The 19,404-nt window shown below is 52.5% G+C and overlaps 1 protein-coding gene across 2 annotated transcripts in view; it reads left to right on the top strand.

The window, feature by feature from the left end:
* The window catches only part of IL1RAP (interleukin 1 receptor accessory protein), a 65,979-nt gene extending 52,569 nt beyond the window's left edge, over positions 1 to 13,410 (top strand). For both annotated transcript variants that reach the window (XM_063306233.1, XM_063306234.1), the window contains exons 10-12: positions 404 to 553; positions 2,249 to 2,392; positions 9,787 to 13,410. In XM_063306233.1, the coding sequence (XP_063162303.1) occupies positions 404 to 553; positions 2,249 to 2,392; positions 9,787 to 10,151 (659 nt within the window). In that variant the 3' untranslated portion in view covers positions 10,152 to 13,410. The remainder of the gene's footprint in view (positions 1 to 403; positions 554 to 2,248; positions 2,393 to 9,786) is intronic.
* The last annotated feature ends 5,994 nt before the right edge of the window (positions 13,411 to 19,404 follow it).

Here is a 19,404-nt window from a genome sequence, read left to right as displayed (position 1 = left end):
TGCTCCTTGCTTGTCCCAGCTCAGGGGCTGATGGGGGGTGCCTGGAGTCAGAAGCAGGAAACGCTTCCTTGCAGATGTTCCATCCAGGTGACCATGCGCCTCCTGGCTTCTGCACCAGCGCTGAGTCTCAGAAATGGATCCCGAGGGAAGTGCGCCTGCAGGGATTTTGGCTAAGATTAAGTAGAAACTTAGGTTTCCCCACGCCTCCCCAACCATCCCCATCTGCCTCATACCTTTGGGGAAAGTTCTTCCTCTGGGGGAACAATTTCTTGTTCTAAAAGTCACGGTATAGCTGGGGTGCCTCGGAACATCTGGAAATTGCCATCCTCAGCGTGTTTCGCCTTTGCTATGAAAAAGAGAGAGAATCCCATTTTAATTCTTCTTTTCTGCCGCATCCCCTCAGCCCCAGTTATGAGGTACACCGTGGAGCTCGCCTGTGGCTTGGGAGCCACCGTGCTGCTTGTGGTCATTCTGACGGTCATTTACCACGTCTACTGGCTGGAACTGGTCCTCTTCTACCGTGCTCACTTTGGGACCGATGAAACCATCCTTGGTAAGGGAGGTTTGTCTGTTGGTGCTCTGCACCCTTGGCCCTTGGCCTCCAGAGCTGTTGGGACAGTTTCTTCACTGCAGGGGTTTCTGGTCTGACTGTGGCCCCTTCGCAAGCAGCCCTGTCTCCACTTGGATGTCTTGTTTTTCCGGCTCTTTGGTCTGATGCCCGTGTGCTTTGCGTTCCTTCTTCTCTGCCACTGTCACCACCACCCTGCCTCCTCCTTCCCCTTCTCCTCTTGGCTATTTCTTCTCTTTCATGCCTCCAACCTTTTCTCTCGAATGCCTTGACTACCATCCTCCCCATCTCTCTGCTGGACCCTGGTCGTCTGCCCCCATTTCCTTTCCCCGTTCTGGGGCCTCCTGTATTTTAACCTCTAGAGCAGAGTTTCTCAACCTTGCCTGCTTGAAGATGTGTGGACTTCGACTCCCAGAATTCTGGGCATTGAAGTCCACACATCTTCAAGCGGCTGAGGTTGAGAAACACTGCTCTAGAGACAGTCCCTTTCCTTTTGAGCCTAGCTCCACCTTCCACATCTGTCCATTTTTCCATCTGTCTCTCATGGCATGGAGGGCTTTTAAAATTGTTCTGCTTGCTTCTGGCGAGGGTGCATGCGTGCATAATGCTACCATATGTACAGAAACAATGATGTTTTTCCTGGGGATTGGCAGAGAGCTGGCATCCCAGGCCAGTTCTTTGGTGCGTATTTTGTGCAAATGGCTGGGTGCCAGACCCTCAAGATGGTGGTCTTCTTGAAGGCCCCTGGCTGGCCTCTGCTGGGACAGGAGACGGGGTTGGGCCTGTCTAGCTATTCCTTTTCTTACCTGGAGTTGAAGTCAGCTTGACCTCTGCCCTGAGTGCCCTGGCTGGGCTTTACCCTGGCTTCGTCTCTGCCCCCACCCCCACCTGCAATGTGGGGATAAGAATCAGGACCCTTCCTGCAGGATTCTGGCTTAAGCCGGGCCAGTGCATGGAGCACTCCCGACGATATCAATATCATGCACAACATTTGCTGGGTGATTAATCTGTTGCGTGGCGAAGGGCTGCTGCTGTCCTTTGTCCAGCTATGTTTATTGCATTTTAATTGTCATGCAAATTGGCCGTGGCTGCTTCAGAGGATTATCACATATCTCTGTCTGCTTTAATAATACGCCTTCTTAACTTCTCCCCGAAGGCAGCACGTAGAGATTTCATTTGACTTGAACCAGAAACTTCACGGAAGAGATTGTGCTGTTTTCTTGGCAATGGTTTGCTTTGTTCCAGGATTTTTTTTAAACTTTCCAGTCTAGTTTGCAGCAGTGGGATTCTCTGATGGTTCCCCACCCGTGTATTAACCGGGCCCAGCCCTGCGTGGCTTTCAGGATCGGCGGCAGCTGCGGCCAGCATTCAATTCTGCAATGCGCAGTGCAATAAAGCAAAATATATCCATTATGACAAATATGGATATTCACAATGAGGAGTTATCAAGTGCTCCCCAGGCTCCTTTGAAAAAGAAATCAGCTCTTTCTGGCTTGCGCTTCTTTCGGACCCCTTGCACTTTGCTGTGGCATCCCTGCAAAGGATGGATGACATCCCTCCCTGTTTGATTTGCAGCCCCAGGGAGGCAGACTGAATGAGTGGGCAAGCAGGGTCCGAAGGCGCCCGCTGTGGTCGGTGCCCCTAATTCTTTCTGCTTCTCTCTCTCCCTGCGGCCATCAGACGGGAAGGAATACGACGTTTATGTCTCCTACGCGAGGAACACGGAGGAAGAGGACTTCGTGCTGCTGACCCTCCGGGGCGTGCTGGAGAGCGAATACGGCTACAAGCTGTGCATTTTTGACCGAGACAGTCTCCCCGGGGGAAGTGAGTATCCCAAACGGGGTGCCCCTGCGGCTTTCCCTGGGGGGCTGGGCTGCCTCCCTTTCACCTCTCCCCCCTGCACCCCCACGTGCACGCGCAGCTTCGGCCGGCGGGGCGAGAGAAGAGCCCTGGTGCGGCAGCTCCCCCAGAAGGGAAATTGTGGGCTCCACGGGGCATTTGACTGAAATGCCGCTCCCGCTTGTGGCTTTGGAAATGCCAGATGTTGCTTTTTCCAGCAGAGCGGCTTTTGATTGGGGGAAGAGCTGAGGACACTCACAAGGAGTTTCTGCAAAGACAGTGTAGGCCAAGAGGACAAGTGGGGTGCGTGACTCCAGGCCCTGTGCAAACTGTGGGCTCCTTTGGGGGGAAAAAGAACCCAGGAAGACTGTTACCTAAACCCTAAAAAGGCATAGCAGTTTTGGAAGAGGGAGTCCGTCCTCCTCCGAGAGGGGAAAACGGGAACCTCAGCTGATGGTTGTTCTGCATCTGTGCCAATTCTTCTTTTGCCTCCAAACCATTCCTGGCAGCCACAGAGGCCAAAGGTTGCTCACTTTTAGCCTAACGCAGTGTTTCTCAACCTCAGGAACTTTAAGATGGGTGGAATTCTGGGAGTTGAAGTCCTCCCATCTTAAAGTTCCTGAGGTTGAGAAACACTGGCTTAAAGTAGAGCAACTTCATTGTAGAGTGACCTTGCTTTAAATGCACAACATATTTTTTCCAGCTTCTGCTGCAGGGAAACTGTGGGGCCGAAGGTAACGAGAGACCCGTTTGGCTCCAAACGTTCAGATTTTCTGAGTGCGGCTGTTGCTTCTCAGAACTTAAAGATTCTGCCCATCTTGAAGCAATGCTTCTCCGTCTCTGTGTCCAAGGACAGTGCAGATTAAGAGCACACGGTAGATCAGGGAATTCTAGAAAAGAAGTCCATTGGGACACCAATTCTGGGACCGCCCAGAGTCCGCCATTGGGGGAGATGGGCGGTGATATAAATTTAATAAATAAATAAATTCCCATGGTTCCCGGCAGCAAACAGCTGGTTGTTGGACTGGAGATACCAGCGTTGGCATCCAGCACATCTGGGCAGAAGTCATGCTGGACAGAAGTCATGTTGGAGGAACCCAGTAGCCTGATTCTCATGCCAGTGTTTTACATTTCTGCAGATTTTGATAATCTTTTAGCAAGTTATGCAAGCTGGATAATCTTTAAGTGAGTCCATATAGGAGGGGTCAAAAACATGAGGGCAGCTGCACAGTTGAAGCCACCATCTTGACTTTTTTGACCTCCCCTGCAGATGCACCTGAAGTCATGGGGTGGCATTGAAAAGAGTTGGGGGGGAATGCAGGAGACAAAGAAGTCAACACAGAGAAGAGGCCAGCTTGTGGTAGGGTCAAGGGCCAGGGCAACTCAGTCTTGCACCGGGCATTTGGTGGTGGGGCTGAAAGAAGCTGGTCCATGGAAGCGAGGAGCCAAACTGGTAGGTCAGCAGGCCTGTGGTGCTTGGCCTTTCTCTCAGCCTCTCTTCAAGGAGGTTTCCTGCGGGTTAAATTCTGGGGCAGGTTCTGGTCTCCTGGGTGAGCAGAGTCAGGGTTACCCTGTTCCCCGCCCACTTACAATGGAGCAGCCCAGAGGAGGGAGGCCCAGAAGGGAAGGCCTTGCCTCTCAAGCCATCAGGATATCCCTCTGACCTATTCACGTTCTTTGTCCAGGTCTGGGCATGCTATTGTAAGATGGGAAAGGTCCAGAGAAGGGCAGCAAGACGGACCAGGAGCCCAGGCGCTGCGGTGGGAGAGATGGAGGAACTGGGCATGGTTAGTGTGGAGGAGATAAGTGGGAGAGGATGGCCACGCAGGAGGTGGTCAAGAGCTGTTCTCACTCGTTCCCAAGTGCAGGTCTCAGAATAATGGATTTAAGCTACAGGAGGGCAGATCCTGATGGGATTTTAGAAGAAACTCCTAGGTGGAACCAAAGACCCAGAGAGGGATGGAGTCCTCTTCACTGAATTCTGCAGTGGCTGGACAGCCATCTGTGGGGCTCTTGGTGCTCTCTGAGCTGGGTTGGTTGCTTGCAGATGTTTCCTTAGCCAACTAGGTAGCATCATCAGTGCTGGTGAGGGTGGGGTTTGCTCCCTGTTTATAGACAGCCACTTGCCTCAACCCTGAGCTCCATATATTCTCTCCTATTGCACAGCCATCTGTCCAGAATATTTTAACTTGGACTCCTGCCCTGAGCAGTTGGCTGGACTTAACAGCCTCAAGCCCCCCTTCCAGCGTTATCCTGGCCTGGTTCCCTCCTTCATCATATCTCCCTGTTCCACCTTGAAAGGTTCAGGGAAGTCCGGTCCAAACGTCCAAGGGGTGAGAGGAGCTTTTTCTTGTTCCTGGCCTTGGACTGGCCTTGGAGAAGGGTGGGCAGTGATCTGGATGCATTTCCACAGGCCCGACACACATCTGGTCTTCCAAGGAACTCCAGGGGTTCTTTGCATGCCTGGGAGGGTTCGCCAAAGCAGCCCTGGTCCCTGTTGGAGGACCCCCTCTCAAACTCTCAGCCAGGCTGCTGGCAAAGGGCTCATGTTCTGGAGCTGCATCAGGTTTCCTCTCCTGTAATGCTCCGTGTTTTGTTCTAGTTTTGACACACCTTCAGTCATGCTTGTGCCCAGAAGCATCTCTGGAAAAAAATGGGACCTCTTTGTTTGCAGGACTTTCTAACCAGCAGCCAGGATAACTGATGGAAGTGCTGCCCTTTCCTCTCCTGCTTTCCCCTCTTGTCCTGTTGCAGGAACCCACAGGGACTGAGGGTCTCTTTTTCTGTTTTTGCATCAGCAAGCAAGTTTGGCATCTGAGACACAGCGTGGAGTGCTTCAGTTGCCCCACGGCCGAGCTCACGTAGTGCAGCCGGCCATCCCAGGTCCTCCAGTCCGTTCCTCGGGCCATTTCTGTCTGAATTCTGTGAAGCGTGGCATTTGGGTTGGCCCTGCAATTTGTCAAGGTTTACATCAGTCACTGGCATGCCTGATTTTGCTTGGAGGCTCTCCTCATTGAGGATAGGGAATGGCTGATGCCTGCCATGTGAAACTCTTGCATTCCAAGCTGAGGGGTTAGAAAATGGCCCCCAATGTCCCGGATCACGCTGGCTTGAAGTGGTGTGGCGTTATTGTCAGTGCTCCTGAATGACACCCATTTGGAGAAAGATGCTTTGATTAGGGGGGTGGCATTCACACAGGCCACTTAGCTTGTGAAAGACCTAGGAGCTGCATTCCCACAACCTGCTGAGCTTGGCCAGCCTCAGGAACTCTAACCAAGTTTATTACTCACCATGCTTCGCATGTTGGGCACCTGTAACCACAAGGTTTTTACCTGACTTGGTTGAACAGGTGGCATGAACTCAGCCCATTATGTGGCAGACCCAGAAAGCGACTTAACGCAGGGTTCCTCAACCTTGGCAACGCTAAGCATCAACTCCGGCTGGGGAACTCTGGAAGTTGAAATCCCCACAGCTTAGAGTTGTCAAGGTTGAGGAACCCTGACTTAACGTACAGGCTGCGTGGATATGTGTTTGATGCGGGAGAGGCAGGGAACACAGTAGATGCCGTGCAGGGTGTCTTTTTGGGAATTGAGTTTGCCAACTGTTCTGGGCAGGTGCTTCTTCTGACAGAGCTGATGGATAATTTGGTTGTATCTTGGCATCCCTTTGTATTTTGTACAAATAGTGTGGGTGTGTTTTGCCACTGGAGCCCAGTGTTTCTGCAGTGGATAGGACTGCAGTGCAAGGATGTATTCTTGAGCAAGTACCATCCATCCATCCGTCCATCCAACATCAGAGGTTGGAGGAGATCCTTGGTTCCCCTCCACCTCCAGCTTCATCACGCAGCTTCTTGCCCCTTGCTTGTCTCCCTTCCGGTGGAGAGCCCCCTCCCACAGCTTCCCAAAGCTTTTCCCCCTGGCGAGGGAGAGGCATGGGGGACCACTGCCTTGGCTAGGATCCTGCTTCAGATGGAGGGATGTCCATTCCTTCCTTTGAAGCGGCTGCTACTCTTGTGTGGCCAGGTCACATCGCAACAGCCTCTTTGGCCCGTGACCCAGGGCTGTGGTTCTCAACCTTGGCACTTTAATGCATCTGGACTTCAGTGGCTGGCTGGGGAATTCTGGGAGTTGAAGTCTAGACGCCTTAAAGTTGCCAAGGTTGAGAAACTCTGCTCCAGGGTCTCTGATCCCTCCAAAGGTGACATCAGCTTATCAGCCTGTCTCCCTTTCCTTTCCCTTGTTAATGCTGGGCAGCAAAGAAGAAATTTGGTGCGGTGGCCCTTCAGCATCATCACAGGGGCCCCTTTGGAGTTTTGCTCCAATCCGGGACCCGCAGTTGGTTTGTGGAAGGCTTAAGGAAAGCTGGTGCCCAAGTCCAGCAAGCGAACATGAGGAATTAAGCCTGGGAAGGCAGCTTGGCTCTGCCAGTTGTGGGGGCGAAGCTGGGATGCCAGCCCCTCGATTGTCTGCCACGCCCAAGGATCTTGAAGACTTCTGCAGGAAAACTGCCAGCACAGGCCTTGCTAGTCCTGCTTCTTGGCCACTCTCAGTGGATTCATCCATGCTTGCTCTCTTTACCAAAGGAGCCCATTTTCTGGCTTCTGCACACTGCGCAGGACTAGCTCCGTGTTTGGGTTGGCCCTGCAATTAAGAGGAATATTAGCCCAACTTTGCTTGTTATGCAGCTGCATCTGCTAGGACTTTATCTGCCCTGGTTAAGGGTGTTGTGTGAACCCAGCCTCTGTCCGGCCACACAAAACCTCTCGCCAGGGCAGCGAAGAGATTCCTTCCTTCCTTTTCTTAGGCACTGGCCGGGCTCCATGTGGCAGTCGCTTGCTGGATCTTGCTAATCTGTTTACAGCACTGCCCGTGGGTTATCTCAGCAATGTCTGTTGCTGGAGGGGGATTAAGCCATCTCAGATGAGCCAGGGGCAGGAGAGAGATCATCCCGTCCTCCTGCAGCATCGAAGCCTCTCTCTTTCCTTGCGTGGCCAGGTTCCTTTCAACAAGCTCGACCAGGAGGCTACCAAGATCAGTCGGTGCCAGGCTTTGCCCACTTCCCTTTGTGGGAGCAGCCAAAGGAGGAGTCTCCCTCCCTTGGCCCAAGCCGTGCGCTCAGCCAGCCCAGTTTCCGGTGCCGTTTGCCAAATATCTGTTAGGAAAAGGAGGCAGGCTCCGCTGTCCTGCTTGCAGTTGGCACCCAGCAGCATGTGGGGCCAACTTGCCTTTGGCCTGTGCCTGCACCAGGCTGTGCCCTCCTCTCGCCCCAGTGCCCTTCCGCAAAGCAGGCCCTCAGGCAGCCCCCTTCGGCCCACTTGGGTCTGCACCTCCCGCAGCTTTGACAGCACCCTTGCCCTGCTCCTACAGATTGGGGCCAAAGGTCTGTCCCAAATCCCTCCGGTGTGGTGGTGCTTTGGAGGGGAAAAGGGAGGGAGATGGGTGGTGATAAAAATATGATAAATAAATAAAAGGCACAGCTTTGCCACCGAGAGGGTGGAAGGGGGCATGGCATGCCAACAACCTTGGACCACACTTATGCCTCTGACCAGAGCCATGGTGGTGGAAAAGAAGGGCTCTTTAACGTGGTTGAAAACATGCTTCCACTTAATTTGGATTCAAAGGGGAAAGAGCTGGATGGTAGCTAGGGCCATCTCAGGTGTGGTCAAAAAAGTCAAGATGGTGCCTGCAACGATGCAGTTGAAGTTCTGGATGTTTTTTATGCGCATAGGAGCCACAACACAGGTAAAGAACAGGTAGAGCTTCTACTGCATCATTGCATCTTGACTTCTTCGACCACACCCTGCAGACACCCCTGACTGTAACCATCCTGAGGTCCAGACTGTCCATTATGAGGAGCAGGAGTTGTGCGTTCCCACGGCTCTGCGTAGCTGCCCCACTTTTCCAAGGCAGGAGGTTTATGGCGGAGGGTGGGGGTAGGGGAACACTGCTATAATACACCCCATAAGCAGCAGCTGGTGAAGAGGAAGGCAGGGAAGTGCTGACTGGCTTCATGCACTGAATTGAAATGTGGCTCAGGTGCGCTTGTGCAAGGAGAGAGGGCAGCCCATGGCACAGGACCCCCCTTCCCAACTCTTTCTCCTCCCTCACCATCGTGGGACTTGGGAACTTTCTGTGCAATGGAGGGTGGGAGAGAGAAGGGCACACCCCTGCAGGGGAGCTCACAAATCCAATCAGCTACCATAGATACAGCTCCAACTAGACAGGTTTAATATGGGATTTATTAATTATTCCTGAATTCATACACATGGCCAAGATAGCCATGGACACAACTGGTGTGTCCTGCAGATGTGTGGTCTTCAGTTCCCAAAACCCCCAGACATTGCTGCTGCTGAGCATTCTGGGCCCTGAAGGCAGTGGGAAGTTTGGGTGAATTTCCTTGGAGTTGAGCTTGATTGCTGGTGAGTTCCTGGGCACATCTGTGTAGTTTTCTTGGCAACAATGTGGAAAAGTTTTGCCCCTGCCCTATTCCGGGAGGTTTTATCAGCTTTTCAGTCTAGCCCACAGCCCTGGGGGTTCATGATGCTCTCCCACCAAGGACCAGCCACATCTAACCCTGCTTAGCTTTTAGCGATCAGTCAGACGCTGCCACCTAGCTGGCTTTAAAAACCAAAATTAAAATCAGTTTAAAAAGGAAAGACAGGAACAGAAAAGCAAAGATAAAGAACAGCGTCTTACAAAAACAGGCAGATTACTCTCCTTATTCAAGTAAAGTTTAGATGGAATCACAGATTCCTCCTTAAATAGAGAGGTCTTACCCGGTTGGCAAAAGGCAACCAGAGTTTCACGGGTCAGGTGTGGTCACCAAGAAGAAGTGAAGAAGGCCTCTTCCTTCGGATCGTGAGGCTCAGCGAGGTTGTCCATCCTTATATCTCGCACTGAAAGTGGAACAATGGGCTTGAGATGGGCAGTCAGCAGTCCAGAAGATCAGGGAAGGGCCTTTCTTAATTGCCACAAAACATGCAGGCTCAGAGCAAGTAACTTCGGTGGCAGCATCGTCCAACCTATAGAACAGTCCTTGTTTCTCTGGGCTGGCCCTGTCTCCCAGCTGGGCATCTTGGAGAAAGCTCCGATCCAAGTTGGGAGGGAAATGAACGCAAGGCTGTTGTCCAGTGGGCAGCTGAGAGCAGGTGCCATGATGGAAGGAGAAACACTGCTGGGCTCCACGGGAGTGGAGGGCTTGCTCAGTGCTGCTCCTGGCTTCACCAGACTTCACTTGTTCTTCTTAAAGGCCAGGAGCTTGGGAAGGTAACATTTGGGAAATGCAGAGTGTTGATCCCACACTGAATCCTTGGACTTGCTTGCCCACGGCTGTGGGAGGGCTGTGGCACACGCCCCTAACGTGCCTGTTTTCTCTCCCAGTTGTCACGGATGAGACTCTGAGCTTCATCCAGAGAAGTCGCTGCCTCTTGGTTGTGCTGAGCCCAAACTATGTCCTCCGGGGCACCCAGGCTCTGCTGGAGTTTAAGGCTGGCCTGGAGAACATGGCTTCCAAGGGCACCATCAAGGTGATCCTGGTCCAGTACCAGCCCGTCAAGAAAAGCAAGGTGAAGGAGCTCCGGCGGGCCAAGACGGTGCTCACCGTCATTAAGTGGAAGGGCGAGAAGTCGCGTTACCCATGGGGAAGGTTTTGGAAGGAGCTGTTGGTTGAGTTGCCTGTGAAGAGCAAGCCCAAGAGCCTTGTGGGTCAACAAGATCTCATCATCCTTTCTCCAGAAAGCACCTAAGAAGGGGAAGACCAGGAAACCAAAGCCGGGCTGGGGAGGAAAGCTGTGGGCGTGGTCTGTAGCCTCTGGGAACAAGTTCCATCTCTGGCATGGCCAGAGATGCCCACCTTGAACTCGGCCTGCTTTTCAAGGCACTTGATGCATAGGGGTCCACCCTGTCTCATGCAAATGGCACAACCTCATTTGCATCAGACTGGGGCAAGTTGCATAATTTGTGTCATTTGTGCAATGATGGCATGATGCCCATAGTTTCATTTGCCCCGTCCCCTGTGGACAGCCACACTTGCTCTGTGTGGTTGCCCCCATGTTCTTTGTCCAGAGACAAGAGAACAGAGGTCCTCCTGGAGCATTTTCATCTCAGTCAAAATTGGTCAGTGGAGAATTGACACCAGCCTTCCTCCACCTGGTGTCTTCCAGGTGTGTTGCATTTCAGTTCCCACAATCCTCTGCCACTGTGGACTTTGAAATCCACACATCTCAGGGCTCCAGGCTGGGGAAGACCACCTCTTCCTTGCAATTGGGCCTTCCTGGCCAAGAGATTCATCCTGGCTTTTTGTGCTCATTGTGGACCGAGAAGGCCTTCTGTGCTGAACGCACGAAAGTGGGAGGTGGCCTCTCCGCTGTCTGCACCAGCCTGCTAAGGAAAGAGAGACTTGGGGGCTTCTGCCCCCATTATGCCAGATTTCATGCAGGCAACACACTACAATGAGAATCTTTTTGCTGGGGGGACTTGACAGCGGTGGATTTTGGAAGATTCTCAAGGAAGAAGCATCCAGCTGTAAGTCACACAGTGGGAATTCAGCATTTCTTGAGCTGCTAGGATGAAGCATTCCGCATTTTCATCTTTTTATCAAGATGGAGACATCAAGTTAAGGGCATTGCACCATTTGTGGGCGTGCAACGGTGCACAAAATGGATCAGTTTTGAGCCATTTTAAATTTCAACATGCTTTCTTTAATGCTTGAGATATTTTTGAGGGCAGAGCAAGTGTTCGCTTCCTTTGGACATTGTAGCAGCTACTTTGCACTCTTCCAAAGTGGCCAGAGCAGCCTGCTTTGAATGGACAGTAGCCTTTTACATTGGAAACCACTGTTTCCAGCTGTTTGACTTTGAAGTGACTAAATCGGCAGGGTCCCATTCCTTGCGCCCGTTTCTCAGGGGTCGGTCAGCATAGGAAGTGGCTGTCACGCCCACAAGCTTGGTCCACGACCTTCTCCATGGTTGCACCCAAGCTTTATCAGACCTTCAGAGGTTCCACTCAGGGAGTAGTCGGTGAAGATTTATTGTTAGCGTAGGAGAGAGGCAAGGGGTAACGCCAGCTGCAGAACTGCTGGCTGGGGAACTCTGGGAGTTGAGGTCCACCCATCTTAAAGTTGCACAGGTTGAGAAACACTGGTCTAGACTAAGTTCAAGGGTATTTACAGTATCCGGAAGGCAGAACAGGCACTCCCATGTTTACACCCAGCTTTTAGTTGTGACCCTGGAAACTGTTGTTGTCCTCCTGAGTGAAATTTGCCCTTTCCCTTTGGACGTAGCATCTTCTTCCAGCCTTATCCTCCTGCCTCCTTGCTGATTCTCTTTTTTAATTGTTGCCCTGCCACACTAAGGCTGGTTGGCCTCGAGCGCTGTGAAGCTTCCCAATCAACGGGAAGAGGCGCTTTGGAGCGACGGACGTGGAAACGTCCACGCGGCTGCATCCAGACTGTCCAGCTGTCCAAAAGGCCCCTTCTTCCCAGTCCCACCCAGAGCACGACTCAGCAGGGCCTCCTGCACAGATCGACTGCCTTTGAATGACAGGCCGCATTTGTACAACTTAGCCACAGTATCCTGGCTACTAAATTCACCCATTTTCTGGGTGATCTGCTGCTAAATTAGGCCGTGCAAGCAGAAGCTGACCAAGTGGCTTGGCTCTGATTAAGACCCAAAGTCTCCATAAAAACAAACGGAGCCAAGGACTGTATGCTGTGCAAATTGCCGTGCTGGGATTGCATCGGACCTGGTGGTGAGGGGTGTCGGCAGGGTGTGGTCAAAAAGGTCAAAATCCATCCACAACCATATGACAAAGCTGCACCTGTTTTTACGTGCGTTGTGTATAATAAAATGCGGGTGTGCATTGCACATAAGAAACAGGTGGCGCTTCCATTGCACCCTTGCAGTTGCCACCTTGACCTGGTTGGCCATTCCCTTCAAACACCACTGCCTGACAAAATGCGTTGTGAACACAGCCATTCTTGGCTTGCGTGTGCGTTGAGTGACTCGCAGGCAAAGCTGCTCTGAAAAAGGAACAGTCACACACAGACATGCACACTGTCCAGCAGCTCTTGGGCCCCCCTTGTTAATCCTAACCTTAATGGTGCCTCAGGGAAAATAACTACACAGCATGCAGGCAACAGGGGAGGTGCAGAGAGAGAGGGATCACAGATCTGATCAAAGCTGCTACTCCTCGACTTACGACCACAATTGGGATGAACTTTCGTTGCTAAGCAAGGTGGTTAAGTGAGTCATGCCCGATTTTACTACCTTTTTGCCACAGTGGTCATTAAGCGAATCACCGTGGTCATTAAGCAAATCCAGCTTCCCCCATTGACTTGGCTTGTCAGAAGCCCCCTGGGCAGGTTGCAAATGGCAATCACGTGACCCTGCGACTGTCGTAAGTGGGAGTCGGTTGCCAGGCACCTAAATTTTGATCATGTGACCACAGGGATGCTGTGACTGTCATGAGTGCGAGGACCAGTTGTAAGTCACTTTCTGGCAGCACTGTAACTTTGAACGGTCGCTAAACAAATGGTCATAAGTCGAGGACTACCTGTAAAGCAATAACAGGGATTTAAATCTGGAGAGAATAAATCTCACCCAGAATCCACTGCTTGGGAGACTTTTGCCTGGGAGCCCACATTGCCCCCTCGGGATACGCAGCTTGCAGGTTCCTGGCCACAAATCTGGAGTGCCCAGCTCTGCCCGCTGTGAGGAAGGTCTCCATGCCAAGATTCCCACTGCACGGAGGCGGGGCAGGCAGGGGCCAATCCGAGGTACGTTCAGGCAATCTCTTTGGGGTCGAGCAAAGTGTGAGCCAAGCTTTTGGAGATGGGGGCCAAGAAGCTTCTCGGGGGTTGCTCGTTCACGTTTCCCATGCTCCTCCCGTCCCATCCCCACCACCACCTTCATGTATTTCCTGGCGCCGTCTGCTTTGGAGGGTGATGTCGTCTTTCTTTGATTCTTTTTGGTTTGTATTTTAATAAAACACTTATTTTGATATGTTCCTCTATTGTTTCAGTTGCTTTGCCATTTCCCCTCCGTGAGTGCGTGTGTGCGCTGCGTGTGTTGCGGGAGTGCGCATGGGGCGTGGGGGGGGTCCCAAAAGCCAAGATGGTGGCTGCCACTGGACACCGAAGCCCCCCCTTTTATGGGCGTTGCCCGTGTGAAAGGGGCGGGGCTCTGACCACGCGGTGGCGGCTGCCGTCCTGACTCTTCCCACCTCCCCGCTCCCACCTGCAGGTGTCCCGGGAATGCTCCGTCCCCTTGCGCGCTCCCCCTTCCCAGCACGGCCATCCTCACCCACCACCACGTCGCAAGATACCGTTTGCATGCGAGGTGGGACTGCATGCTGGCCGAGGAGCTTGGGAGCCGTGGCGCAGCGCTCCCGAAGGGCCCCGTTTGGAGGAAGTAGGACCGCTGTCCGGAGCGGGTGAAGAGCCACGGCGCTGGCTTGGAGCTGAGCAGCTGGTTGGGCTTCTGTGGAAGGGCCTCTCTGCCCGCGGGCAGGGCCGCTGTGGGCGGACGGGCCTGGCAGCGTCCCGTAGGTGGTCTCCGCTCAGCGTAAAGGAAGACGCGCAGTGCTCTCCTGAGCACGCTGACCCCCAGCAGGTCCTGCCGAGCAGAGCGAGGCTGGCTCTGAAGCAGCGGGAGATCCCGGACAGCATTTCTCCCCCTGAACTCTGACGCAAGGCGCCTCGGCCGCCTCTGTCTCCGGCCACGTGCCCTGCACGTTGCCTGTCTCTCGGCTCCAGCTGAGGAGGGGGAGAAGCTTCCGTGCTACCGGGGTTTAAGCCATCCCTCCCCCCTCCTCGTGTGACACCATCCACGGGAGCCTCCGGGCGAGGAGCGGAGGGCGGGGAGGGGCTGGGAACGGAGGCAGGGAGAGATCAGCAGTGCGGCAGCCAGGGGCACGCCCGAGTCGGCCCTTCCTCCCTTGTACCCACTGGCAGTCAAACCATGCCCCAGCAGCCTCTTTTTCCCACTCTGTCCTCAAGACGACGTGGACTGCCCCTGATTGCCCGTCCTCACGTGAGCCAGCCTGAAGTTACCGCTAGCCCATTCAGTGGTTAACACTGTGCCTTCTCTTACCCCCAACACCGGCCTTCCTGTGGTTGCAGTGGCTGGTGGCTGAGGTGGGCCTGGGGGTTGGGCTGGGGTGGATGTGATCCCTTCCCTCCAGACCCTCCTTTGGGCAGCTGGAGAGTCTGACTCCTTCAAACCAGGTGCCCCCCATAACCCCTAGATCTCCAAATTGGGGATGATGAACAGCCGCTGAGCAGCAGCAGTGGGGGAAGGGTCTGCCTGGTAAAGGGGGAGAGACCACTGGCCTTTGGCCGCTTCATGATGCAACTCAGCGGTGACTTTGGAACTTGGGTTTAACACTCTTCTGGAATAGCGTTACACAGATCTTAGTACGTGGACCCTGAATTATTTATAAAACATGTAAGAGTACAAATGCTATACAGGTGGTCCTTGCTTAATGACCACAATTAAGACCAGAATTTTGGTTGCTAAGCGAATCAGTCATTAAGCAAATCCAACCCAATTTTACAACCTTTTTTGTGGTGGTCGTTAAGCAAATCACTATAGGCGTTAAGTGAACCACATGGGCGTTAAGTGAATCACAGTTCCCCACTGATTTTGCTTGCCAGAAACCGGCTGGGAAGGTTGAAAATGATGATCACATGACCATGGGATGCTGTGACAGTCATAAATGCGAACCAGTTGCCCATGTGCCCAAATTGTGATCATGTGACCTTGGGGACACTGCAATGGTCGTCAGTGTGAAGATGGGCCATAAGTTGTTTTTTTCAGCACCGTTGTAAGTCCAAACCATCACTAAATGAATGGTTGTTAAGCGAGGACTACCTGTACATATAATTCAGGGTTCATGCCTTAAAATGTATGGGGACAAGACTTAAAACCCCTGGAAGTCAAGATTTGGGAACATTTAGGGAATTTAAAAAAAAAAGAACCCAGAGAATAGGGACCACTTTAGTAAAACATTTTATGAGCTATGGTTTGGGGCTATAGATCAAAAAAAGTAATAAGGAAACGCCATTATTAAGAAAAATAAAATGGATATTGTCACTAAGTACCATAATCCGCAATGGATGAAATGAAGACACTCAAAATTTACTATTTATTTGATTCTTAGAGACTGCCATTTTCCTTCCTTCCTCCCCGTTTTTTTTCTGAAGCATTTGCCCCGGGAAAAAGTTTCCCCGAGTCTATTATTCTGCTCATCCAGATATATTAAGCGTGATGCCCTTTAAGAATAGAACAACCTTTTCCCATTAACATTAGAAATTAAACCAGCTGTTCTCTCTCATTGACAAGTGGCTTCTAATTGACAGCTTTTAGCTCATAAACACAGCTAAGATAAATCTATTATGTAAAATCCTTTTCCTCTGGCTTTATTCTTAATAAGGAGGAAAAGAACAAAAACATCGGCGCATTTTTGAGCTGTTAGAATTTGTGAGTTCGTTTTGTTCTGTATCAGAATGTGAATCACAAAAAAAGTGAAAAAGGAGTAGAAGAAAATGAGCTTTTAGGATATTATAAAACATGGATTTAATTAGTTTAGCCTTTTCCTCTCTAGAACTGATTTTTCACTGGTTCAGACGGTTGTTCTTTGTATCCTGATGTGCCCGCAAATGGGGGTGGGGGTGGTGTCCCCAACCGCGGCGCCTGGCTTCAAAATGGCAGGTGTGGCTGGGTGAATAAAGCCCCCCTCCTTTTTAATGCATGTTGCACACATCATGCGTGTCTAAAAAGGGACATGGCTTGGATTGCCTGGTCATGCTTGCCCTTTTGAGCCAAGGACTGCCCCTGCAGATGCCCCTGCGTGGAGGCCTGTTCCCTCACCCCTCCATGGCTGTTTCGCAGCAACCGGAACGGAGGTCTCTGCCCCTAAGTGGGGAGTAACGTGGGGCCTTCAAGACCAAGAGCCTTAGAGGACCCGAGCAACATGGATGAAACCAGCTCCCAGGAAAGCCACCCACATCGCTAATCTTCTGGCAATGGATCTTGCAGGGTGTGGAGAAAGGACAGAAAATATTTCCCTGCCCACTTTCTTAGGCCATGCATGGTTTTGATCCCGTCTCCTCTCAGCCATCTTTTTCCAGACTAAAGAGTGCCCAGCCTTCTAGCCAAGGAAGTGTTTTAGACACCTGGTCCTCCTCCTCCTCCTCCTTTTTCCTTTTTTGGACCTCTCCTATCATTTTTCAGAAGTTACAACCAGAACTGTAGGCATGTTCCACGTGCAGAGGTACCCTGGATCTGTACGGTGGCATTACCAAGTTGGCAGCTTTATTCTTGCCTTATTTTTTAGGTATCCGAATAGGGAATTGGCCTTTTGTAGGGGTACCAACCAGAATCAGGATCTTCATAGGTACATGGTGACCCAAGGTTTGTCCTGGTTAATGACAGACCTACTTTGGGCAGAGCAGAGGGTGGGCTTGAGCCCAAATGGCCTCTTCCGACTCTGTGGTTCTTTGATCCCACCAGTGAAGACTCATCCTCACGTCCCATCAGCCATGGCACAAAGATGCCCTGCCAACCATTTTTAAAGGGCACATTCAGATGTCACCTTCATTTCATCCCCAGTTTACAGTGGAGGTGGCTTAAATTAGCCTTTAGCTAGTTCATCGTTGCAATAGGTGTTCCCTCTCCTCCTGACACAGGTCTTGCTATATGGGCTATCAATGACAACGGTGCTGATGTCACGGGCAGGGGCCGAGGCCGGGGCCCGCCCAATGTCCGTTGGCCTTTTCAGGCTGCTGCGGGCACACCCCTCCCCTCCAGCTTTCTTTGGAATTGATCCAAATTTCCATTCTGAAAGTCATTCTGACTTTCCAAACTGAAAACAAGACAAAACAAAAATCAAATTGGGGCCTGCGTCCCACACCGCCTGCGATGAAGCACACGGGGACACAGCTGTGGGCTTTGCCACGGCCCTGGAGCAGCCCACTGTCTTCCTGCACGGTGGAGGACCCTAGGCAAGCACCAGCTTTATTCAAAACTCTCCGGCCAGAGTCACCTGCCAGTCCGGTTGGGGGACAGGGACACCTTCTGTGCGAGCAAGTTAGCCGATGGTCCCAAGCAAACCCCTCGCTGCTAGATCGGTCCACTGCTAGAGACTCAGAAGCGCGAGTTTTCAGTCCATTACATTGTACAGGGGGGGAAACAGGCTCAAGACCTGGAACTCCAACATCACTCTAAAGGAGGCTCAGCTGGCATTCCTTCCCAATCGCTCCGTTCCATTTTCTATAGCAAGCCTACTTACTGGAAGCCCTTTTGTAGGCCTGTTTATCTGTTTCTAGTCCAGTTTCCGAGAGAAACCTGGCACGTGCTATCTTTTGCTTCAAGGCACAAGATACCTGTGGCTGGCACGGGCCGTGCAAATCCAGTTAGGTAGGTAGGGCAGCAAGAATACGCCACGCCCAGCTTGTGCCCCTTTAGCCTTCTCAAGGGGGCTGTGTGGTGGCATTCTCCTCCACGCAACCAGGAGATCAGTCAATCCCTTCATACCAAAAGCAGGCAGGACGGAGAAGGCGCTTCACCCCTCTGCCGTGGCATCTAGTTCTCTGTGTGCGGGGATCTTACGCAACAACAACAATTTGGGGTATGCAAGAAGCAGACAGCTTCAGTTGAGGGTGGTACCTTGAGGAAGGGGTTGATCTCATCTCATAGAGGGTTCTACATGCACAAACTTCTTTGGACTCAAGACTCTTTGTGGTTCTACTGCCAGGTGCAAGAGATGAGGCTGGGGATGGGTGGCAGGAACTGGCAGAGGACAGGAAGGCTTTTGCAGAGCAACCAGAGGCTGGACCACCCGTCTCCCCTGCAGGGACCCAGAGAATCAGTTGCAGCCTTTTCATCACTGGCCGATGTGTTGGAAGGTTCTGAGAAAGGACCTTGTGACTCCTGATGGGGAAATAGATTCACTCCGGCCTACGATTTCGCAGGCTGGTGAAAAGCTTTACCCCGTTGGCTGAAGCTCTGTCTGGCTTCTGCCCGTAAGTGCAAAGCCACCACCCTCAGCTGGATGGAAGTTGCAGTCCGAGATGGCCGAAGAGCCCGTGGCTTGGTGTAGGGATTCTGCTTCAACTTCTCTAACCCGCCTTTTCCTCTTCTGGTTAGATCTCACAGAAGCCATCTTCGACTTCATCCAGAAAAGCCGGAAGATGATTGTGGTCTTGAGCCCCGACTATTTTTTGGAGAAGAGCGTCAGCCTCCTGGAGTTCAAGCTAGGCCTTCTGTGCCAGAACAACATTGCCACCAAGCTGGTGGTGGTGGAGTACCAGCCCCTCCCACGGGCCCACCCAAGCGTCCAGCAGCTGAAGGAATCTGTGGCCTTCGTGGCCTGGAAGGGGGAGAAGTCCAAGGACATGGGCTCCAAATTCTGGAAGGCCTTGCGCCTGGCTTTGCCGCTCCAGAGCCTGGCCACCCGTGGCAACGCTGCCTGGAACGAAAGCTGTTCCTCCCATTCGGACACCAGCTTGGACCACGTCCAGAAGAAGAGGAGCCGGTTGAAAGGGCCAGCCCCGAGGCCCAAGAATGTCCCCGTCCAAAGGGGGCCGGCCTCGTTGCCCGGATGGAAGGCCAAACAGCCCACCCAGCCATTCCTGGCCTGCCGCTGCTGCGTGGCATACTGCAGTGAGAATCGCAAACTCGGGAGCCCTGGCCAGGCGGTGCCCAAGCCCACGCAGGAGGTGCAGTGCGAGAGGCCACTGCTGGGAGACCCTGTGGGGCTCCCCCTCCAGAATAATGGCAAGATGCAGCCTTTGGGGTCCCAGGTGGCGGCTCTTGGCCTCCAGCGTTTCACAGACGTGTCAAACAACAACGACTTCTACGTACTTTAACCAGCCAACGGTGGGGCCGGCTACAAACCCCCAGACTCTGAGAGAAGAGCAGAAGGCTTGCCCCCATGGCGGGCCTGGAGCTCCTGGAAGCAATGGGACCGGCAAGTGAGGGGGTTATGCTTCTGTGCAGG

This window comes from Candoia aspera, chromosome 6, assembly GCF_035149785.1.
Source record: "Candoia aspera isolate rCanAsp1 chromosome 6, rCanAsp1.hap2, whole genome shotgun sequence".
In the NCBI taxonomy this organism is placed as follows: domain Eukaryota; kingdom Metazoa; phylum Chordata; class Lepidosauria; order Squamata; family Boidae; genus Candoia; species Candoia aspera.
Note: the sequence above shows the minus strand (reverse complement) of the source record. Positions and strands in the feature narration are given on the sequence as shown.